At 35.6% G+C, this 25,686-nt stretch overlaps 1 protein-coding gene across 6 annotated transcripts in view; it reads right to left on the reverse strand.

Annotated features, from left to right (window-relative positions):
- POU2F1 (POU class 2 homeobox 1) overlaps positions 1-25,686 on the reverse strand; it is a 191,029-nt gene that overhangs the window by 31,341 nt on the left and 134,002 nt on the right. For 4 of the 6 annotated variants that reach the window (XM_073804711.1, XM_073804723.1, XM_073804718.1 and 1 more), the window contains exons 5-13: positions 25,087-25,206; positions 22,743-22,931; positions 21,176-21,302; positions 19,966-20,060; positions 14,434-14,610; positions 9,977-10,118; positions 8,282-8,427; positions 6,839-7,018; positions 5,306-5,411 (exon numbers count right to left, since the gene is read on the reverse strand). In XM_073804711.1, the coding sequence (XP_073660812.1) occupies positions 5,306-5,411; positions 6,839-7,018; positions 8,282-8,427; positions 9,977-10,118; positions 14,434-14,610; positions 19,966-20,060; positions 21,176-21,302; positions 22,743-22,931; positions 25,087-25,206 (1,282 nt within the window). The remainder of the gene's footprint in view (positions 1-5,305; positions 5,412-6,838; positions 7,019-8,281; positions 8,428-9,976; positions 10,119-14,433; positions 14,611-19,965; positions 20,061-21,175; positions 21,303-22,742; positions 22,932-25,086; positions 25,207-25,686) is intronic. The other 2 variants (XM_019952709.3, XM_019952711.3) reach the window with 1 other exon arrangement.

The following is a 25,686-nucleotide window of genomic DNA, read 5'->3' on the forward strand; positions in this document are numbered from 1 at the left end:
TTTAGATATGAGAAAATAGGCAGCACAGGGCTGTGATCCCTGAAGAAAAGGAAACAAATGATGTGAGCCCTATAATCACCTGGACTTTACTTGGAAGCACTTTCTAAACTGCTGCACCAGAAGAGGAAACTAAGTAGAACGCAGCAATTTCAATCATTTGAGGAGACAAAGACCGCCGCTGGATGCTGAAATGGCTGGAATTTGCAGGAGAGAGTACTGGAAAGGAAGAAATTAATAGAGAAAGAACTCTAGAAATGTGCATAGGGGTTTCCTAGAATCTTTGGTTGAATACTAAATTGCACACGCACAGGGAAACCCCATGAGTCCAGGCAGGGAGGCTGTAAACTGAATGATCCTTGGAATTCATGCAGGACAGGGAGATAGTCCAGTTCCAGCTACACAGACAGTAGAGACTATTGAATATCTGGGCATTTATTAGAGACCCCAGAAGAGTCACACCTTAAACTAGTGAAGGCTACTCTAGGGCCAATCTAATAAAGCTTAAAAAATAAGCCTTGAAAGGATCAAGCTGATCTGTAGTAACCTATCTGTCTGCCAAAGCAAACTCAAAAACTCTTTAAAGGAAGACATCAAAATCCAGATGTGTAATCCCCTTCTCTTGAGTATAGGCAGATCTGTGAATACGACGGGAGATGTGGTAGCCACTCCTTTAATTGGGTTCTATCATATGACAAAGGCGAGAGGACTGACTACCTTATATTGCATAAGACCCTCCATAGCAGCCGACTGGAGAGAGAGTCTCATGTTGCCTTTGAAGAAGCTGCCATGTCGTGAGAAGGTCATGAGGCTAGGACTTGGGGTTAGCCTGTAGGAGCTGAGAGTGATCTAGCTGACAGCCAGCAGAAAAAAATGGGGACTTCAGTCCTATAACCACAAGGAACAGAATTCTGCCAACTAATGAACTTGGAAGATCTTGGGTGTCATATGAGGTCACAGCCCCAGCCAACATCTTGATTTCAGCCTGGTAAGTCCCTGAGTAGAGGACCCAGCTCTAACCCATGCCTAAACTTCCAGCCTACAGAACTGTGGGATAGTAAATGAATATTGGTTTAGGCCACTAAGTTTGTGGTAATTTGTTACACACCAACAGAAAACTAATATGCTTGGAAAGAAGACAACAGTGTCTGCTCTTACCACTTCCCTCAGCTGGAATTTCTAGTCTATGCAATATTTATCAATCAAGGTGAAACAAAACCTATTTCACTGTTATAAGCGATGAAAAATAGCCCTGAAGTATATGAAGTGATGTTCAACTTCACACGATTAGAAAATTGAAATTTAAAGTACATTGAGATACAATTTCTAACATACCAGGTTGGTAAAAATTAAAAAGTGTAACATTCTGTTGTGGAGGCTATGGGGAAACTGGCCCTCTCATGTATTGTTAGTGGGAATGAAAATAAGTACTATCTTTTTGGAAGGCAATTCGATAGTATCCAACAAAACAACAGTATCCAACAACACATAGGTGTGTACTTTTTGACCCAGCAATTCTACTTCTCGAAATTTACCCTCAAGACACATTTCCAACAGTACAAAAATACATATCCACAAGGTTATTCCTAAAGCATAGTCTATAATTACAAAATACTAGAAACAAACTCAATGTCCATACAACAGGAATGGGATTAAATAAACTGTAGTACATCCACATAATAGTCTACAACAATGAAACAGAATAATTAAGATTTCTATGAACTAATGTGGAGTGATTGTCAGGATACTTTGTTAAGTGAAAAAACTGAAGTGCAGATGATCACCTAAATATGATACCTTTAAAGTAACAAACAAGGGTAAATTAAAAAAGAAAAAAATCTCTCCTCAATAGTTCAAAAGAAACACAGGAAGGGCATAGATAGGAATGGGATGGAAAGGATACAGAGAATTATGATAGAAGGGAACGACATTTTTCTGAGGAGAACTTTTTGTATAGTCTTACCTTTTAAAACCATGTTAATATCTCATATTCTTAAAAAAATCACAAGGATAGGAGGAGAAACACTAACACTGAATACAAACAAAACAAATAAACTGACCTGAATTTCAAATGAATAATGTTACTACGCTGAAGAGGATATAAAAAGTACTAACCAAAATAACTTTTGAACACAGTATTTGGGCTTTATGCCTTTAGGCTTAAGACGAGAACTCTAAATTGAACTGAATTAGTAGGTCTTTTCTTTTCAGAGGCATGGGTTAGCAATTTTGAAACCACTTTCTTTTCACTATAGGATTGAACAGTTAAGTAACTTGTTATTGTTGATAATGGGAGCCAGGTTACACATTGTCACTGAGAAGGGAGTTAAAATATGGAAAGAGGTTAGGATAGAAAAGAATGAACTACAGGATATTGGATTGGAATTGGAGATATCAGTATGAGCTCATGGATTTGAAGGAGGCTGATTCGAGGCCAGAGGCAGAGAAACTTCAAGATGAAGCTGAACATCTCGTGTGCTAAAAAATAAGGAAGCACTCAAAGAATGCTAGGGACATGTCAAAAGGGCACAGGAGCCACCTTGAAGTAGTTCCCATTGGCTAAATCTGGGACAATTTGAATACTACAATAAAAAGTGATAGTAGGATTCTAACCTACTGAATACAGAATGATTTCTGAGTCCATATTGATACAGATAGCCTGGAACTGTTATTACTCATATAATTCCATCATTTCTTCTACATTTATTAGTTGGCTTTCAACTGTAAGGATGAACTTTTCCTTTTCCCCTATATTTCTTGTTTATTAAAAAATAGACAGTAAAGTATTCAGGGGAAAAGGGCTTATCTGTAACTTGCTCTTACAACAGTTCAGAAAAAAAATCACATACAGAAACACAAAGAGAAAAAGGAGAAAGCAAACATAGTAAGATTTTAATATTTGGAGAATGTGAGGAAGAGATTTAGGATTTCTCTGAACTATTCTTATAACTTTTCTGTAAGTCTGAAATTATGTTAAAATAAAAAATTTAAGAAAAAGCTATATGTACGAAGGTGTTCATTATAGCATTATTTATAACAGTGAAAACTTCATTCATTTAATAATTACTGGGTATCTTACACTCTACGTAGTGTGCTGGACACGAGGAATACAATAGCGAACAAGCAAGACCAGTTACGTGGCTTAGAGATTGAGAGGTTTCCTGGGATGTAATATTTGCAGGGCTCAAACTGGAAGAGTTGGTCACCCTCGGTTGAACTTAACCATGATGGTAACATATGGAAATGGTTATGAAATTACAGTACAACCATTTGATATAAGGGCAAGAGTAGAAAAGTAAAAACTATAATAACAGAGGAAGATACTTATTATTAGATGTTAAGCTAAAAATAAAGGATACAGTATAAATACTATTAGAATTGTACATCTATGTACATATAAAAACAGATATAAAGACAAAATAAAAATAGTACTCACGGTGATTGTGTCTTTCCTATTTGAATTTCCTATGTTAAATATTTTAATGATTAAAGAAAAATTTCATTCCAAAAGTTACTAACATTTCAGAAAACTGTCATAATTAAATCTAAATAAATGGGCCAAGTAATTAAGTTTAAGAAAATCTGACTAGGCAGTTAAGATCACCAAAAAATAAAAAAAATTTTAGCTAGTTTTGAGCATGTATATCTTCTTAAAATTACCTTCTGCCTCAGATTTGTGCCATTTTTTAAGAAATCTGCAAAGCTATTGCTCTTAATGCCTGAACCATTAGGAATTTTTTTTTGGCAAAAGATGGGTATCTTTAAACCTAATGTAATATGACTTATGATTTGTTTGGAAGGTAAAGTACACAATTTACCAGCCAGTGGCAGTCAGGGTAGACAGTAAGTTCCTCAAAGACAGGAATTTCATGTTCCTGGTGCCCAACACAGCGGCAACCGATCACCAACAGTTTGCTTTTTAAGCTGAGGTGCTGAATACTATACACTCTTGAACAGAGGTTTTTAATTTGCCTCTAAGGCATCCAGAAATGGCAAGGCTTGGTAAGGTGGGGACTGATGAGGTTTGTGATTTATAAACCTCCTTGTAATCTTACTAAAAATTGTGGGTATGTCTACTTTGTGAGGGGAAAAGTTTATAGCTGTCACCAAAGTTTCAAAGAGGTCAAAGACCCAAAAGAGGTCAAAAGTACTGTTCTGAATAAACAAACAATATTATGAAAATTTCTAATGACTTAGAAATTTAGTAACTACATAAAGCCATTTATTCAATTTTTATATCATGGTTAGGTCACTTAAAATATGAGTGAAAAAAACCAAATTCCCCAACTCTAGGTTAAATTTAAGCTTGAATATGAAAGATCAAAAATCTGTCCAATGATTTACTAGCATATATCAACCTGGTGAATAATTACAGAATGTCTTCTGCTTTATGTATCACTGGATAACTTCTGATGACAACACTAATTTATTTTAGATGTATCTGGAAAATGTGCCACGTAAAGGGAAAACATTTATTTATTCATTTTATTGTGAATGTGCCAAGCACTGATATTTCAAAAGGAATATTCAGATCTTTTGAGAAGTACAAGGTCTACTGGAAAAGAGAGAAGTATAAAATATAATTGTTTATAATATAGGCAGGTAGAAACAAATAGTTTCCTGAAGAAGCTGAAGAGTATATCCAAGAAGAATTGATATCTAAGCTGGAGTAGTTTCATCACTAACAGAAAGAAGTGGAGGCTGGGATGGACAACATTTTACGCTATGGGCATGTTTACAAAGGTAGTAGGAATCCTCTTTTGTGTTGAGGATGGGATGGAGAAAAGACTAGTGAAAGATAAGGTCCAGGCTGGATACAGTCTATGAATTCATGATACATTTGGACGTTTTCCTGATTGCAAAAACCTGCAGCTATTAAATGTTTTTAAGGAGAGGAGGAGTTAATTGAAAAAAAGTAACTCTGGGACTTCCCTGGTGATCCAGTGGTTAAGACTCCATGCTTCTACTGCAGGGGGTGTGAGTTCGATCCCTGGATGGGGAACTAAGATCCTGCATGCCATGCAGTGCGGCCAAAAAAAAAAAAAAAGTAACTCAGGAAGCAACGTAGAAGACAGACTAATGTGGGAAAGAAAAAAGATAAAATCTTTATGTGAAAGTATTCTTTCTGGAAAAATGTATTATGCCTGATTTCTTTTTAGAGTTCAGGTTTTCATATATAACTTTCTTAAAAAAAGCAATACATATTTTTAGTTAAAACCTTAATTTACAACTTAATGGCAGATTCTCATAGAAACTTAGCATGGGCCTATCATTTGCCTAACAGCTGCACCGCCTGGCTGCTGCTTACCTGTAACAGAGAGATTAGTTACCGCAGCACTGGTTAAAGGAAGGACTGGATTGACTGTGAGGGTAGTTGCTGCGCTGCTTGTCACAAGGCTTGGCGTGGTTGCCACCTAGAGGTCAGAAGTGAAAATATGCAGAAGCATTTAAAAATCAAAATTAAAAAATTTAAGTCCATATTGTAGATTTATTTTTCCTATAAAATTTTTAAAATTCCAGATACAATAGAATAAAATAAAAGGGCCTAAAAAGAAGTGATTTTATTAATTACTCTTTGATCTTGGAATTGAGAAAACTGGCTTATGTTGAAAGGTTCCTTTTGAATAGATGGTTTTTCACTGATGTTACTAATGGCTTTGCCCAAGTTTTAAAAAGAAATTAATAAAAACAAATTTCCATATTTCAATAGTGTTTAGCAAGACAGAAATATTACACCAGTTATAAACTTAATCTAAACAAGAAAACTATTCAAGGGGATCATGGGATCTGGGGTTCTTGTATTGCTTCTGTTTTCAACTATGTGGGGACAAGACTGTCTTGGTTTTGTTTTTAATGAAATGATATTAAGGAAAGAATGTAAAACAAATTTTTAAAAACTGACAGTTTGTTTTTGAAATAAGATAAATATTTCTACATTTTTGTAAGAAACACTGCCTTCCTTCTATCCTTCCCTCCTTCTAGAATAAATCCCAAACACAAAATAGTCACCTCCATAAAACAAAACTGTACCTAATGACTATCTTTTTCATAACTACTATCTCATGAACTTTATGATTAAAGCCTCACCATTTAACAACCATAGGCTTCACTTGATAAACTAGTAAGTGCTATTAATGATGACCTTAGTTTGAAAAGCCTGCCAGTATAGAATAATATTCAAATAAATTAAAAATCAATTAACAAGAAAGTATCAGAAATGCAAACTCAACAATATTCCCATCTTTGGAATCCTGGTTGGAAATGTGGCATCATATTTACAGTTGTCCTAAAGATCAAGGGAGTCACATGACCACTATATGTTCCTTCAGTCTAGCAATACTTTACTCAGTGAGGTTATAAATAAAAGGCCCACATGTTTGTGAAAATCTGAGACAATTGTTTTAATACAAGTTCAGAGCTAAAGGTTATCTGGGAATTTACTGTCACTTAATCATGTATGTGTAAGTTTAATAAATTGGGCTTTAGAACCCAACATGAATAAAGTGCAACTAAAGATTTTTTTAGATAACTGGAATTTGCCACAAATTTACTCCCAGTTACGGAGTAACCTAATAAACTACATCAGAGAAGAGAATAATAGAACTGCAGAGAAACAGGAAAGGATTAAAACTGTTTCCTTTAAAAAAGAAAGATCAGTAAGTTCTTGGGTTAATAATGACATTTAATTACTTTTGTAACATTTAAAATATAAATTTATATATCTTTATTCAACATGAATATACACAATAAATTCCTATAATGAAATAAATTCATTTGATAGGGTATTTGTAAAATTGTAAAAATTAACCCTTGAGCATGCCTCCCTATTTTTCATCCTTACCAGTGAGGTCGGGCTGGGGAAAATTGCTTTGATAGGTGAGCTGCTGGTCCCACCACTGCTCGGTGGGTTGATTCTTTTTTCTTTCTGGCGGCGGTTACAAAACCAAACACGTATCACCTCCTTTTCCATATTAAGTTGATCAGCAATCATGGTGATCTCTTCCGAGGTAGGCTTTTGATTCTGAAGAGGGAAAAAATAAATCACCTTTTGGAAAAACTTTTTGAACTACTGACATAACCATGTCATTAAATGAATAAACAAATGGGGAGGAGGAACAATAAGAGAATGAAATTGGGATATACAAGGCCATATTATTCCACTTTCAACAAAGAACTTCTATAGACACATTCTAATGAACATGTATTCATTAAATACAGTCATATTAACTTAGAATAAGTTATTATTGAATATTTATATATTTTTTATTTTAAGGGCAATTAATCGTGAATGAAACCAATACCTTATTTATTAGTGGGAATTTAGGAACTTCCCCAGTGCTTCATGCACATAACCTCACTTGGACAATGTGAGGCAGGCCATAAGCCTGCGGGGCATGAAAGGCAGTTATTTTACAGATAAAGGGACTTCAGCTTAGGAAACCACGTAACTTGACCAATCACACAGTTCATAAGTGGCAGAGCAGATAAAGACTCCTGTTTCAACGCTCCTTCCATGGTGCTCAAGGCTTTTCTGAATTAGAGAAGTCAAAATTTTGTTGGAAGCTTTGATTGTGATATTCTCTGGTACCAGAAAAACAAACAAAAAAAACCACACCAAAGACCTGTTGAAATAACTTGAACTCTATAGTTCATCAAGGCCTTCAGGGTTCTGGTTCCAAACACTACAGTTTAGCCAAACCAAACTACTTTTGTTTCCCCTGATGCATGTCATGGCTTTTCTCTCTGGATGCCTCTGCTTGAAGCGCTTTCCCCCCACCTCTCCCTACCTGTGGAATTCCTATGTATCCTACAGCTGCTGCCTGCCTCTCCCACTTTGAGTGCTCACATGGATCTCTAAGCCTGGTCTCTCCTGAACCCTGAAGCACTCTGGTTTTGTTTCCTTATGTTCAGTAACTTACTTGTTCTCATTGTCTCCAATACGTTTATAAGCATCCATTAGGGCTGAAGCTTATAAGTCCATATTTTATGGTCTACGGCAGTGGTTCCCAACCTTTATGGCACCAGGGACCAGCTTCATGGAAGACAATCTCTCCACGGACAGGGGTGGAGGGTGTGTGTGTGTGTGTGGATGGCTCAGGTGGTGATGCAAACGATGGGGAGCGGCAGGTGAAGCTTTGCTCACTCGACCGCCACTCACCTCCTGCTGTGCGGCCCGGTTCCTAACAGGGAACCAGGGACCTCTTGGGGACGCCTGGTCTACGGCACTTAACAATAGTATTATACAGACAATCCCATGTATATGAAAAGTAAAAACCTCACTAACCTCCAAGAAACTCTTCTCTAAGGCCACACGGATGTTGGTCTCTATGCTGGTGCGTTTCTTCCTCCTACGGTTCAAGCCCTCAATTCCCATCCCTGGAGAATTCAGGGCACTTGGGCTGGAGAGAGCCGAATCAGATGAGAGGTTCTCTGTAAGAAAGAAGAAAACACATAAATCAAATCAGCTGAGCATGATTCATGCGCACAATACATGTATTAACAACAACAATAAAACTGACCAAAGTATTTTAGGCTAAAAGCAAGCATGAAAGGTTTTCATAACCTACATTAAAATATTGTTCACTACCATGGATCTTTCTGCTGTTCTTATTGGCATTCTTTGTCTCAGGATGGTTGACCATACTGTCATTGCTATTCTTTGATTCGTTTCTGAGAAAGCAGTTTACTATTCCTATCCTTACTCTCAGCTCTACCTCTTCTGAGTTGTGCTCTTATGTTTTGGTTTTGTTTGCTTATTTATTTATTAGCTCTAGGGATAAAAGAAAGAAAGCTTTTTGGAAATTATCAAATGTTTAACATTTATCTTGCAAATGACCTCTCATTTTATTTCACTGGTATTCCTCCCCTTCCCCCCAAACCAAACAAATAATGAAACATTTCTAAACTATTTAAACTTTAAACAAGGTTCTGTCATTTAACAGTTTAATGACCCTGAGCATGTTACAGACATCTCTGAGTTTCTTTCCACTCTCTATATAAAATGAGATGGAGGGGGCAGACCACTGGTTCTCACCTGTGGAACTCAGAAAGATTCCAGATGCTGAGGCCATACCCAGAACTACGAAATCAGACTGTCCAAGGTTGGGAGTTACAGGTTTGCCTTTTCCAAAGACCTGAATTTTGTTCATATCTACAATGAGAACCATAGTCTAGGGGATCTCCAGGGTTTCTTATGGCTCTCATAGTCTATGATTCCGTGACTCAAAATTCAAAATTTCCAAAGGGAAACTTCAGCACAAAACACATTAAGTTAAAACTAACAGCTCAATTTGTGTATAAAATTGGTGGTCATTTTTTTAAAATTGAAGTATAGTCGATTTACAATATTGTGTTAGTTTCACGTATACAGCAAAGTGATTCAGTTACATATATTTTTTCAGATTATATTCCATTATAGGCTATTATAAGATACTGAATATAATTCCCTGTGCAATACAGCAGATCCTTGTTGCTTATCTATTTTATGTATACTAGTAGTTTGCATTTATTAAACTCATACTCCTAATATGTCCCTCCCTCCCTCTCCCATTTTGGTAACCGTAAGTTTGTTTCTATGTCTGAGTCTGTTTCTAAATGTATATAGACTCATTTGTATTATCTTTTAGATTCCACATATAAGTGATATCATATAGTATATGTCTTTGACTTACTAAATTTAATATTCTCTAGGTCCCCTCTTCAACTTCCTTCAACTGTCTCTCACCCTGGGCTCAAATACAAGAAATATTCGAAAGCTAAAAATTATTGCTGATTATGTACCTTGTAATTACTAGCCTACTTAAATGAATTAGCTCTCTGATTTATGTAGTCATAATTTATATTGCTCCTCCAAAGATTGTGAGCTTCAAGGTTCTGTAGTACCAATAATGTAATAAGAAATATAAACCCCAATGAATACAACAATCCCTCCTATACAATTTCAATGAACAATGAGGAAATGTTTTATACATTCACCCACCTGCATCATTTAGCCACTTCTCCAAAAGTGGCTTTAACTTGCACATGTTCTTAAAGCTGAGGTTCAAGGCTTCAAAACGAGAGATGGTAGTTTGGCTGAAGTCATTTCCATACAGTTTACCCATAGCGAGCCCAACATCGCCCTGCAGAGTAATACAGAAGAGGAGAGGGGAGAGAAAGAGAGGGAGAAAAGGTTCATCTAATGTTATGGTCTTCACTCGAGGGTGCTGCTCCAATAACTGTTCCAGACAAAGAACCAACAATCATTCCATTTACTGGGTCCTACAAAAACATCCATTCCTAAGCTGAGCACAGTATTCCAGTGAGGACTCTGTTAGTTAGGTCTTGACTGTGACAACATTCAAAACTGTTCCATATTCCCTCCATCTTGAATCTCTTCTTGCTACCTTATGTAATAATTGAGATATCAAGTGTTTCTACTAACTCTGAAAAGGTAGTGCTGAAATTCTACCAAGTCCCTTAATTGATGCAACCAAAGTGATCTAAGTAATCTTTAAAAATCAGTTAACCTGTATCACCTACAGGGTTAATAGATGTAACTGTCTGGATAACCTTAGGTATTTCTGAACTAACCAAACTTCCCATAAATCACTTTAAAATTTAGAAATAATGCCTCATTCTTTTATTTTTTTCCTGTAAAGCATTTCTGGAAGCAGTGAAAAAAATCTCCTTTCCACCCTTAGTTTGGATTTCAAAGTTTGTTACAAAAACCAGGTATTCTAAAAAGACTACTTTTGTAACCATTATAGAGATAGAAATTCACAGTAGAGAGGTTTGACCCATTTAGTCAAACCTTTATGGGCACTGGAAACTTGGTAACCTTACAGCAATAGAACAATGATCCCCTGAATATATTACAAAAAATATCTTTCTCTATAAGCCTATAACCTTTGAAATGTATAGAGTGCTTTTCCTCCAGCTGAATCTCTCTTGTTAAAGCTGAAAAAGGCATATCTGAATAGTTATTGTATATATAGATAATAGAAGCTCATGGGGTGGAAATAATTCACGCTCTCATTTCAGTTAGTTCAGTGACAGGGCAGAAAAGCAACATTTCTGGTCCAAAATACAACATAGCTAATTCCACTAGAGACAGCCAACTCCCAACTATCCTGACAACACTCATTTTGAATTAGGATTATCCCAGTCCTTTGATTTCTCTCCCCTACAATCCATCTTTTGGATAGTACATTGTTTATTAGCACCTGCATTAGGGGTTAGTCAGGGAAAAGAAAACATTTCTTTTTAAACTCCAATTTCTTACTGGGGAGCAACTTCTGATAAAAAGTTTAATAGAGGAGAAATGTTAGAACTGTACGATAAAATGAGACATTGAGAATACCTGAACTCCAACTGATCTATATTCTAATCTTTCCCATAGGATAGATGGGCATTTAAATAACCACCAGCCACATGTGGTTATTTAAATTTAAATTAATTCAAAATCAGATAAATTAAAAATTTAGTTCCTTAGCACTACTAGCCACCTTTCAAGTACTCAACAGCCACATGTGGATAGTGGCTATTGTACTGGATGGCACAAATACAGAACATTTCCATCATCACAGAAAGTTTTACTGACACCTCTAAATATACTATCTCACAGAAGTAGAGCAAAAGTAGACTGCTTATTGATTTCCTTCCAATTGTAGTAAAACCCAAAGAACCAGGACAGTGTGAGTAGAGCATAAGTGTTATCCATTTTCTCTATATACAAATATATCTATAAATATATTTACAGATTTTATCTACAGTGTTATCTCTACACATTTATTAAAGCTGACTTCATTTAGTGAACAAATATTCACTAGGTGCCTACTACACGTCAGGCATTGAACTATGCTTTGTGTGCCACATATATTCATGTCTTGGTCACTTTGTTTGGATTACAGCTTTCTAGAAAACTAAGGCCAACTAAACCCTGTAACTCTTTGAATGTAAGACCTGCTGTAGAAGTCAGATGGTAATAAATGTTTTCTGACATTATAATTGCATAATTCACTAAAAATTGTTCACAAACTTCTGTAATACCTTTCTATGAAAAGTAACAATAATGACAATATAAAAAAATGAAATACCTATTCAAAAATCACATCAAAATAAGAAACAATGCCTTCAGTTGGTGGCTGGAAATAAAGCTAGGCCATCAACTAACGCAAACTATGGCAATAAATGACAAATCCACTTAACTGAGATTTATAATACAATTGTACTTCACATTTAAAGGATTTCATTGACTAAAAATCAACAGGTACCTCAGTTAATATACTAATTTTCACTAATTTGATATAAGCTTGGTTTAGTGCTTTTATAACTCACAACCATCTTAGGTTCTCCCCCTCACAAAAGTAAATGTTTGAAGCAGTTGACTCATACCTAATCTGAACTATATTATATCCCTAATCTGAGCTATACTGTATCTGAACTATATTACATGTATATATTTTAAAAAGCAAAGGAAAAAAGAAACAAAGACTGGGATTAGGATATAATTAATGTATCACATGTGATGGATGGTGTTAGACTATGGCATGCCTTCTAATTATGTAATGACATCTACAGTAATCCTTAATAACCAATTATAAAGTTAGAAAACAACTACTGTTTAAAACACCTAATAACATGTATATTTACTCAGAGAATAGAGATTTGTTTGTTTGTTTGTTTCAACTAATGACTGGAATGTCTAACTTACCCTCTGTGTGTGTGTATAAATAAATTAGATACAAAGCAATGTTTAAAAAACTATAGTTGAGGTATCTGACTTAAAAAAAAACGTTGATCTTCCCATTCTGCACCAGTAATTATGTGCCTTAGTCCACACAGTCAAGGTCTGTGAAATGTTGCCACTGCTAAAGTCAAAGTCATTTTGAAAAATAAGGAAGAGCTGTGCCAAATAATAGAATAAAACCATACAGCAGAACACCAGACCATAGGGAAGCTCTTTTATAGAAAAAGGAGAGAGAGAGAGAGAGAAAGAGCAACAACCCTGGCAGTATGTTGGGTCAAATGCCACAAAAAGGCAAACCACTATCTGGGTAAAAGTTAAAGATTTTTAAAGGCCTTAACATCCCTGGCATATCACTCAGGCAACAATCTCCTAGGAAACGTAAGAGTATGCTGTGCTAATAGCCTAAGAGCTGAAGCATTGCTAAACATGCCAACCTTATACTTATTTAAGCTTATTAATTTACCCCTATTGATCTAGTTGTATCTTTTAGCTTTCTTTTTTGAAAACAAGCCACATGGTTTAGATGTTTAAAAAGTACTAAAATCTTTCTGAATTGTAATTTGTTCCTTCACAACTGAGACTCCTCACAAATATAAGTGCATTTTCTCTAAAATTACATCTATTAAAAAAAAACATTTTATGTTCTCAATAAATAGTTTCTTTGAGCAAAAATAAATTACCAAAGAAATATAAGGAATAAAAGCCTGTTCTTAAAAACACAGCGATGTCATTTTGGAGGAGCCCGGTGACCGCACTAGGCTCACTAGTGAGTAGGTGGCACACTACTGTACTTTCAACATAAAATAATTTGGATAGTATTTAAGTGGTGGCTTAAATTTCAAACAGTAATTATATTCTCTGGGAAAAAACCATCATGTTTCTCCTGATTCCATTAAAATGCCCAATCCAATCTATACTTCAGTAATTTTATTTCACCTAATGATCCTATATCATTTTACATAAATGTCATTCAGTTTAATTCTTTTCCTGCTTTAAAAAGTATTACTTGTGACAGGTTAATTAAAGAGTGAGTCAGTAGGAGTGCTTGGGCAAAACCCATATACCCCAACACCTGTTTAAACCATTAAGCTTATTATACTTTAAAAGCCGTCTGCTAGGTGACATTTTAAAAAATTAATTTGGAATTTTCATCTTCAACAGATTCCCATTTGATTAATCAGTCTCAGTTCGGGCTTATTGTGTGTGTGTGTGTGTGTGTGTGTTTCCACCACCCCTTTCTCTCTTCCAAAAAATGGTTTTAAACAAGTCTTTCAAACATTTCCCCTTTCAGCTACTATAAAAGACCTTGTAATCTTTACTCCTCTCAATCTTACACATATGTAGCACGAAGGTCTAGAACCAGATGTTTTTCAAATAACAAAGCCCTCAGTATAGTTATATCATCCTCCAACATAATCTTTTAAATTCTCACCATGTATTGGTATTATTCTAATTTCAGAGGCCTGTGTTCTGAGAGAAATCTTAACGATTTTAACCTAACAATAAATTATAAATTTATAAATGAATACATACGATGAAAGTCTAAACTTATAAATGCAGAAAATGGCTAACAACAAGTTACAGTCTAAAACTGAAAAAGAAGGCTGAGAAATATATTGCTCCTTAGAAGTCTCTTTGGACATGGAAAGCAAATATTTGGACCCAGCCAAGGAGGGAAATCTAAGTTAAAGGTGGGTTCATCTTACCTGAGTGAATCCAAGTTTGATTCGTCTTTGTTTGAAGGTCTTGGCAAATTGCTCAAGCTCCTCAAGGTCACTGGGCTCCTCCAAGCTGGGAGTATCAATTCGCTTTGGTGTTGACTGGCTCTGTGGAAGTGTCTGAATTGGGGTTGCTGCTATTGTGCGTGTTGGGGTGGCTGGCTGCTAGAGAAGGAACAAAAGAATAAGAACAAACATACACCAAGATATTTAAGTTTATATCCGGAATGGCTGCAAGTAAACAATTTAAGGAAATGGCTGTATTCAAGAACTATGAAGACCATGTGTCACTGTAGAGGGTACAACATAATACCCAGTGAGAAAAGCAGAGTGTGATGCTATATACACTACAGTTACAGTTAAGGTTAAACATGTAAGTCTATGGAAAAGACTTGAATACACAAAAATGAAATCCATTGTCTTTGGGTTTTCAAATGGCTTGAATACATGCATCTCATGCCATTTAATAAATCAGTCTTTATTTTTAAGAATCTATATCATAATAAACATGCCACTTAAACTATAAGTTTCAAAACAGCAGAGACCATACCCATCTTATCACTATCATATCTCCAACTTGTAACACAATATTATAAAAAACATATAAGATTATTAAAACTATTTTAAGGGGGAAAAGTAAATCACCTACAGTTTAAATAACAATAGCTTCACTTCAGTCTACTTGTTCAAGTTTTCATCCATAGAGCTACATTTTTTATGCTGTTTTTAATTTGTTGCACTAAATTTAATCTGTAAATGTTTCTCACAAATTACAATTTTCAAATCTCTACTAACAAGGCATACATCCCACAGATCGGAGTAATTTTTAAAATATGATTAATACATTGGAATGGACCATAGGGCATAAAATCGAAGAGTGAACTTTTTTTATTTAATTGAGGTATGACTGACACACAAAAAAGTTGTACACGTATAATGTATACATCTTGATGAGTTTGAAGATTAAATAAACATCCATGAATATATACCATCACCATATACAATGCCCTAAATTTATCCATTACCCCTAGAAGTTTTCATCCTCCCTCAGATCTACGTTCTTAACCTTAACTGTCATTATGGTAACATAATTTTATACTCTGCTTTTCTCACTTAACATTATGTTTTAATTTTTTTCCCTATGTTGTTTCAATCATTGTAATTATCATTTTCAAAGGCTGACTGAAAGGCAATATTATCATAATTTATTTAACAATTTCTTCATTGCTAGGCACTTTTTCATTTGTTTTCACTAACAGGCAACACCACAATGAAAAACTCTTGTGCATACAGTTCTGTTTTCCACCTTTGTAATTAGTTCTTTGAGATAAATTTACAAAGGATTCTCTATAACTGGATAAAGAGTACACCATAAACAATTTCATGGCTTTTGGTATACATCATACATAATGCTGGTTCTCACTATACCATGTTCTCCACATGATTTGTTTTAGCAGTTTTAAAAAATGTTTTGCTAACTCAGGGAGTAAATTGTACTTTGCTGTTTCCTTAATTCATATTTCTCTTATTACTTAAAGCCAAATTTTCCCCACATGTTAATTATTATCTGTATTTCGTTTCATGTGAATTGAACTCACATCTGTAACCCATTTGTAATGACATCCTTACTCTCACCCTTATCCTTAAAGAGCTCAATCAAATGTTATAGATAAAGCCTTTGTCTGTTGCATTAATACAAGTAATTTTCCCAATCTGCTTTTTTCCTTTTATTTTTCAGTATACATAAGTCTTAAATTATAATTTGGGTGAACTTTTGTTTTTTTCCTTTCCAATATCTTCTGTTGCTTCAAGTCTGAGAAAGCTTTATTTCTAACTTGGATAAAATTCCTTTTAATATTCTGCTAGCTTCTTCTATGTCTTTTAAAATATTTAATTATTGAAATCCATCTAAAGTTTATTTGCAGATATGAGGGTAAAATCTATTTTTTTTTAAAGAAAATATTAAATCTCCTTATTACACAAACACAAGGCTACACTGTTTTACTCACAACCCCTGAGTAGAACCCACCCTTCTGAGTATTCACTACTGGGACGTGCTGCCCTGACTCTGCATCATAACTGCTCAGTTAACCCTTCCTGTGAACAGAAGCCCAGGTGAGAGATTATAGGACAAGATTACAGATGAAGTCCATGGCTATGTGCTTTTCTCTTGTAATTTAAATGGGTCATATACCCCTAACTCTGACCCCATTAGTAATATGCTTTCTCCAACTGAACTAACTGGCCCTGAAAACTGCACAAGAGGAATTACACAGGCCTACACCTCGGGTAAGCTCCTCTCTATCATCCTGCTTCAATGAAGACAACAAAATTTATCTCTCTGGCATGCTGACAGTGAGAAAACTTTAATATGACCATCTGGAGGAGCCCAAAACTGTACCAACCATATTAGAGTCCTATGTGGTTGTAATTTCCCACTGAAACTGGTTGATAAGTAGAGGTGAGTCTCAACTATCAGATGGTTGCTTCATTTCTAGGCTTGAAGTAGGCCCGTTCTCAAATAATATAGGACTAAAAATAGCTTGGGTATCTTTTGGTGGGGTGGTTACACATAAGTTACCCCAACTCCAGAAACCTCAGGCTGGACTGGGCCAGAGCTAGAAATAGTAGAGTAAAATTCAGTGAGCAGGAGTCCGGATGAAGCTACAACAGCCCTGCCACTGTTTACAAAGCTCGTAGGCCAGGAAGGAATTGCTGGTATAGGCTTTTTTCCAACATCATTTTTATAATTCAGCTTATTCACAGTTAAGTGCACCATTTAAAAGTGTACAGTTTGATGTGTTTTGACAACTATATAGTCATATAACTGCTACCACAATTAAGATTCAGAAAATTTCCATCACCCCCAAAAGTTTCATTGTGTCCTTTGCTGTCAATCCCCACCCCTAGCCCCCATCCCCTGGCAACCACTGACATGATTTCTGTCCCTATAGTTTTGTCTGCTGTAAAATGCCATATAAATTGAATCATAGAGTATACAGTCTTTTATGTTTGGCTTCTTTCACTTAGCATAATGCTTCTGAAATTCATACATGACGTTGAATGTATCAAAAGTACATTTCCTTCTATGGCTGAGTAGCATTCCATCATATAGATATGCCAAAATTCATGTTATCTATTCACCAGCTGATGAATGTTTAGGCTGTTTCCACTTTGGGGTGATTACGAATAAAACTGCTATGAACAGTCAGTCATACACAGGTCTTTGTGTGGACAGATGCATTCATTTCTAAGAGTAGAACTGCTGAGTCATAAGGTACATGTATATTTAACTTTATAAGAAACTGCCAAGATGTTTTCCAAAGTGTCTGTACCAATTTGCAACCCCACAGGCAATATATAAGAGCTGTAGTTGCTTTATTTTCTCATCAACACTTGGTATTATTATAGTCTTTTTAATTTTGCCATTCTAATGGGTGTGTAGTGATATTTCTTTTGCATTTTCCTGACGACTAATAATTTTGAGCATCTTTTCATATGCTTATTGGGTATTTACGTGCCTTCTTTGGTGAAGTATCTTCAAATATTTTGCATACACTCCCTTTTAAAAAAACCACGTTGTCTTATTGAGTTGTATGAGTTCTTTATATATTCTGGATACAAGTCTTTTATTAGATAAAAGTTTTAAGAATATTTTCTTCCAGTCTGTGGCTTTTCTTTTTGTTTTTTCAACAGAAGCTTTTAATTTTTATGAAATTTAATTTATCATTTGTTTTCTTTTACAGTTAGCGCTTTTTGTGTCCCACTTAAGAAATCACTATCTTACACAAGGATACAAAGATTTTCCCCTAAGTTTTCTTCTAGAATTTAGGTCTGCAACCCTTTTCAAATTAATCTTTGTGTATCATTGTGAAATAAGGAGTAAGGTTCATTTTTTTTTTTTTTTTTTTTGCCTATGGCTAGCAAATTGTTTCAGCACCTGAAACAAGACTTTCCTTTTCCCACTGAAATCCTTAGGCACCTTAGTGGGAAATCAGTTGGCTCTATGTGTGTGAGTGTACTGGACTTCTGTTCCATTTCTATTCATATGCCATTACCACACTGTCTTTATTACTGTATTTCATAATAATTCTTGACATCAACTTTCTTAATTTTCAAAATTGTTTGGCTATTCTATGTCCTCTACAATCCTGTACAAATGTTAGAAACACCATGCAAACTTCTACAAAGAAAGCCTGTAGATATTAATTGGGACTGTGTTGAATTTATAGATCAGTTTGGCGAGAACTCACATTTTAACAACCAAAGTCTTCATGAACACATTATATCTCTCCATTTATTTAGGTCTTCTTCAATTTCACTCAGCAAGATTTTGTAGTTTTCAATATATAGGTTTTACAAATGTTCTGTTAAATTTATCCCTAATTACCGTAAATATTTTTCTTCTTAATTTAAATTTCCAAATGCCTGTTGTTAGTATATAGATTTTTGTATATTGACTTTGTATCCTACATACTTGCTAAACTCAACTATTAATTCCAGCAACTTTTTTGTAGATTCCTTGGATTTGGATTCCTTGGATTTGGATTTTCTACATAGACAATCATGTCATCTACCAATTAAGACAGTTTACTTCTTCCTTTCTAATCTATACGTCCTTTATTTATTTTTCTTGTCTTATTGCCTTGCTAGGCCCTTCAGTGCAATGCTGAATAAAAGTGGTAACAGTGGACATCCTTGTTCCTGATCTTAGGGAGAAGGTATTCAGTCTTTATGATGGTTTATTTGTAGATGCCTTTTAGCAGGCTGGGAAAGTTACCTCCTAATTCCTAGAAGAGTTGTTATCATAAAGTTGTTGAATTTTGTCAAATCTAGTAATTTGTTAGCATTAACTGATAACTTCCACGATTATGGACAAAGAGAATCAGAGATGGAAGGGGAATTCAGGATCAGCTAGTTCAATCACCTAATTTACCTATGAGGAAACAGAGGTGCAGAGAGGTGAAATGACATGCTCAAAGTCACAGCTAGGAAAGAAACAGAACTAGATCTAAAGCTTAAACCTCTAGACGCCTAGACCTGCCTAGACCCTCTAGATGCCTTAAACTCTGGTAAAAAGTAGCTAAAGCAACATCTAAAAGTTGAGATGGAATAAAACACAGAGATAAGAGCTTCTTTGCAGTTTCTGAGAAGGAGCAAAGGGCAATGATAGGTTTTAACTCAGGCTCTAGGTCTAGCTCAAGTGGTAATCTCTACTGCCAAATATCAGGGTGGGGAGGGTGGTCAAACAGCCAGAACTCATTAATCATTTGGTGCTAACACAGTTATTCTTTATGAAAATATAAGAAAATAGGGACTCCTTGAAGATTTTCAAAGACTACATCAATTTGGTAGCACTGCTTTATCAAGCTGATAAGCCTAGCTTTGAAATTTTGGTGAGTTTTTTAAAACTATTTGAATTATTTTTATTAAGGGGTTGTGGTTTTAAGTTAAACAAATCCCCACAGAGTCTCAAGACAACAGGATAAAAGAAAGCAACCCTCATGGAAGAAAACCGACCTGGGAGGTGAGGGTGATGCTTGGCTGCGACTGTAGGAGGTTGGCTTGGCTTTGCTGAGGTAGTTGCGTTAAAAGATTTTGCGCTTGCAGGAGACCTGTAAAACACAAACATGTTATGTCAAACATTAAAGATTACCTTGAACAAATGGCAAAAGAAAAAATGAGAAAGTGAAGTGAAAATTTCCAACTGATCCCCAGATAGGCTTACTGGTCTTAAAACTCTTAATGTCTTATTTGCCTAAAATTCAGTCTTGTTAAATACAATTTGGGCAACAAGATATGGAACAAACTAAAACTGGTAGATGTCTTTAGCGTAACTTGAATAACCTCTCTGATTGGCCAATTCTTTATTTTACCAAGGAATGGATGAAAGTGAAGAAGCATTCTAAATGGAAGCAGCTTGAAACTCCAAAAAAAAAAAAAAAAGCTCAACTTCTTAACCCAGAAGCCATTAGAAACAGTTAGTATATGCTGGGACAGAGAACTATCTAGTTCATTAAAGGTGCAGGCTATCCTATCCATTAAAAGTGGAATAGGTTATTTATACAACAAAAGATTTTGGAATGAATGATCAAGAAGAAAAAAGGCTAAAAACCAGAAATAATGAGGAATCAATAGAGATGCACTAATGTTCCTTGAGTTGAAGCCTTGATACTCTGATACTGTCTATACTGATTCCATTACAAACATGATTGAACTTTATACAGCATTAACACAACAATATTCAGCACTAAAAGGCCTTGAAGATGTTTTTTATAATTCACAAAATTTGCACAATTTCTAACATGACACTCTCTCCTTCTTAAACTTTAAAAGAAAACAAATGATTGTTAGAAGCGTATACTTACAATGCTCAGCCCATTCTTTGAACACATTCCCATGAAAAACTATCAAAACATAAAAGCAATTTATCCAATGTATGTTCAGCATGTTGAAGGATTTAATTTAGAATTTTGGCCAAACCCATGGTCCTCCTTACTGATTAAACAGATGAAAGGCAGTGAAGGATGACCTTCAATAATTAGGTATGCATGACAAAAAAAATATTTTTCTCAACATGAATACTGAGCTTAAAGTTAAATAAAATTTAATAAAAACACTGTTCTAATGGACAGCTTCTGGGCCAAAATGACAGTAGTCAGCATGTATGTCACACAAGTGGACAGCCTTGGTGTACCGTACCACTAATAAGCTCTAAGGAGGCGCTCACCCTGCTGGCCCTGGGGCGTCTGTGAGATGATAAACTGCGCTGGTTGCAGGTTGGTGGTTGGATGTACCAACACAAACTGTTGCAGGTTGAGATTCTGCTGCTGAAGTTGTTGCAGTTGTTGCAGATCCTAAAAAATTAGGATTAAAACATGGATTGGAGACTCTGAAATAAAAGCTTGCTTAATCTTAAGGTTCCCAGATGATGAATTCTGTCATCCAAATAAAGAAGAGTTAATATTTGACATTCTTATAAACTCCCAACAAGGATGTGCTCTGGGTGCATTCACAAAGCATGTGAAGAAACCTGGAGCTGCTACAAGGACTTGTTATTTCTGTGGGCATATATTGTGTCGTGACTTATGCTGTATCTAATTTTCAACAGTTATTTAAAATTCCCTCAGAACAAATGCTTATGGTTGTGTTTTTAACATGTAGAGACCAATATGGGTTTTTCTCTCAAGTGAGAAAAGAATAGGTTGAGTTTTTAAGTGTTTGATTAGAGTTTTCTCTTGTTAAGCAAAAATTGAGAGTGCTACGTCTGAACTTGCATCAATAAATTAAAAGATTTATAATGATTCATGAAATGTGGCACCAGCCTATGTAACTCAACTGAGAAATCAGTGTAAAAATTTAAAAAAAAAATAGCTATCCATATAAAAATCTGATCTACAACATATTACACTTGCTTATATTGGCCTAGTATTTTATAATTTTCAACATACTTTCATGTATATTACCTTATTAGAATAATGTCAACATAGAGTCTCACAGCTTAGGCACTAAAAACATTTATTTGGTGATGAAAAAAATGGCCAAAATAAAAACATGATCTTGATAAAGATTGTATATAACAGTCATAAAGATTAGCCTGACATCTATTCTGTACACTTTTAGTTAATTGGTTCTTTTTAATGTTTAGTCAAACTCTAGCTACAATTTAAGTCTATTTCTGAGCCTTCTCTGGGGGGATAAAGATAATTATCTGCACTAGACTCATAATAACTCTTCATACATTTCACTGATATGACTACTTATACTTTTTTCCTCTCCTTGAGATAAAGGATTTCATTTAGCTTTTTTCCTCCTTGGTAGAACTGTCTATGCCTCTTAAATAAATTTTTATTATCTCTGGATACTTTGCCCTAAAATGCGAAAATTAAAGCCAAACAACACTCTAATGCAATTCTGCACAGAGCTAATCACTCTAGCAGAAAGATGACGTGCAGTTTCTCTCACACATGGGTGGCAACATTCACTGCAGAGCACATGAAAGAACCCATGCCTGCTGTAATTAGCTAATTAAAATAAATACAGTAATCCCCTGCTTCAGAAATATGCCAGCCAATTATTCAAGAATTGTCACTTAAACAGTCAGTTATTCAAATAATCAGTTATGTGTTTATAATATCAACTCAAATAAGCAAACAAATGTATTATTTCTAGTTCAGTGGTAAAGAAGGCTACACCACTTACCTCACACTAACAATCAGAAAGTAAGCTTAATACCAAAGAAAACCTGCCATTTTATTCCTCCCTTCCTGCCCCAGCTATGAGAGTTACTCACTCACCTGTGCGATCTGGATGGGCTGAGACAGGGGGATCTGAGTCATGGGCGTGGCGGCGGAGGCTGAGATGGTGGCCCCAGCAGCACTGTGCTGTTGGCTGGCGGAATGCTGTTGCACTGCAGCAGCCAGCAGCTGTGCCTGTGCCTGTGCCTGCTGTAGTAATAACTGTTGCTGGGCTGGCGTCAAAGTCAGCTAAACAAAATCAGGACAAACAGTCGGAAAGGGTTGAAGGAGACTGGCCTCTAATGCAAGGCCACTGTTTTGAAGTAAGCAACTCAAGTGGTATTAAACCTTAGCTACCCAACTTCACATGGTTAGCATGAGGCTAAAATAAAATGTTCATTAGCCATCAAGCTACCAGGACTAGCAGACATTTAAATTAAAATGGTGGTCCTCACTCTGGACTTAATCATTCAAGCTTGTCCAAGGCCCTAGGGTTCAGGCAAAAAAGTAATTAACTAGTAAGCAAGAAAAAAAAGAATCAATGCTGACAGGATATGAAAAGAAATTTACACCCAACAGAACAGCAAGTGATTAGTCAGATGAATGAGGAACAAGGATGCTGGATCTGACCAGGAAAGAACTGATAAGGCCCAGCTGCTTCCCATTAGCATGAATCCCTGCCATATTCCATCATTTCATTATGTCCTAAGATATGACTAAAGAATATGAGGTCCATTTGTTTCTTTTCCAAGTCCCTACAGCCTCCTCCCCAACAGCCTTTTCTGTTATTGAAAGCATTGGGTCTCTGCAACTTTACATCCTCTTTCCAACACATTATCTCTGTGAAACAGGTGGTGACAGCCGCTCTCTTTACATGCAAATGAATCCTAATGCCCAAGTTTAATAGAAGCTCCAGCCATTCTGAACCTGGAATCCCAAGTATCTCCAACTATTGTAAACACTAGTCACTCAAAACAAACCCCAAAGAAAACAGGAAATGTATTTGAAGATTTAAACTTGCTTTCATAGTGCAACTTATTTCAAACACACTTAAAGTGATAAGTATGTTCTACCTTCTTTTTGGTGACATGTTCTGATCAAACCAAGAAGGAATATTCTGAAGCGCATGTACAGTCACTTAATGGCACAATCCTCTTTCAAAAAGGGTCTGATACAGTTTGTGCATTAGAGATATAAGAATCAAAATCAAATCATTCAAAAACCCAATACGCTTCGAGATACACGTTTATAAATATTTTATATAACATGTAAACATATATTAATCTCTACTGATGGGATTTCGTAAACAAGTTTGCAACAGTTCTTAAAAGAGCCTTCCATCACTGCCAAAACAAACTTAACTGAAATGAAGGAAATAAAAAATTTTGTGGGTTGACGTGATGTGAATCGAATAACAAATAACTTACCACTCCTCTTGACCCCCCCAAAAAGATAACTTAATAGACAAATTGTCAACATTGGAAAAATATTTTTAATGATGTCTCAGAGCGAAGACAGCTCAAAAGTTAAAAGCTTAATATATTTGCACAGGCCAATTTACTATTGATAAAAACAGATGACATTTATTGAATGCTACTACATGCCAAGCACTGTTCTATGAGTTTTATGTATGTTATTACTCTTAATCTTTAAAACAATACTGTTAGATAAGTATTATTACATCTTCATTTAACTGAAGGAAAACTGAGGCACAGAGAGATGAAGTAATTAGCCAATACAGTAAACTACAGAGCCAGGATATGAGATCAGAAGTTTCATTTTAGAACACTATACGGTAACTTAAAATGTTTTTCTTTTGTAGGTACTAATCCATTACTCTGCAGTGATGTTATAACTCCAAACTGACAACTACAATTTCATCACTGTAACTGTCTCAACCATGGGATCGTGACGCCACTGCATGATGAAGCAACGGTTGAAACGTGAATTTTAAAAAGTCCTTAGTTTACCCAGAGCATATCTGCAATAGTAAGAAAAAATACCCTGAAAACTCGTGACAAAGATAGTTCCTTTCTCAGAGCTGCTTACGGTGCAGGAAGTTCCTTTAAAGACATAACAGTGCCAGGCATAGCTATGTTACTACTGTCTGCTACAGCCAACAGATCTAATCAGATATTGACCAATGGCAGTTTTTTTTTTTGAAAGTTTTGGATGTGGACCATTTTTTTAAAGTCTTTATTGAATTTGTTACAATATTGCTTCTGTTTTATGTTTTGGTTTTTTGGCAGTGAGGCATGTGGGACCTTAGCTCCCTGACCAGGGATCAAATCCACACCCCCTGCACTGGAAGGCAAAGTCTCAACCACTGGACTGTCAGGGAAGTCCCCCAATGGCAGTTCTGACACAGAGAAAGTTTGTTACAAATTTCTCAGTGAAAACTTACCCCAGTTATCTGTCCTCCAGCCAGCATGAGCTGGGTCTGGGGAATGGCTGCCTGCACTGAAGGCTGCTGGGAAGGCTGGCTTGGCTGCTGTGAATCCCCCGATTCTTCATTAGATTTAGACTGAGGTGGGGCGGGGGGAATAAAAGATTTAAAATAGTTGATTTTAAAAAAATGTACTCACAATTCCATGTTTTAAGGATTATTTACAATACAGACTTATCTAATCATGAGTTTTCTGATTTCACTCTTTTCCTTTCTTCTAAACCTTTGTATTTTCCTAATTTTATGTATTAAGTTTTCAGACTTTTTGTTCCAATATCAGCAAAGCTGCAATTATAATTTTTAAGAAGAAAAAATAATTTGGTCCCCCACAAGTCAACAGAATTTTTCACAAACCCAAATCCTCAACTCTGGAAGTAAGGAGTACGTGAAGAATACAATTTCAGCCTATGTTTACATTAGACAGACCCTCCATTCCAACATTTTGACATGTCTTTGGTGGTCAGTCTAAAACTTCCTTATATACCATCTTATAAATTGATTACTTGACCCACAGAACTTTTCATCTAATATTTTGAAGAACTATAAATTTAGCATCCC

This window comes from Tursiops truncatus, chromosome 1 (genome assembly GCF_011762595.2).
Source record: "Tursiops truncatus isolate mTurTru1 chromosome 1, mTurTru1.mat.Y, whole genome shotgun sequence".
NCBI lineage: Eukaryota > Metazoa > Chordata > Mammalia > Artiodactyla > Delphinidae > Tursiops > Tursiops truncatus.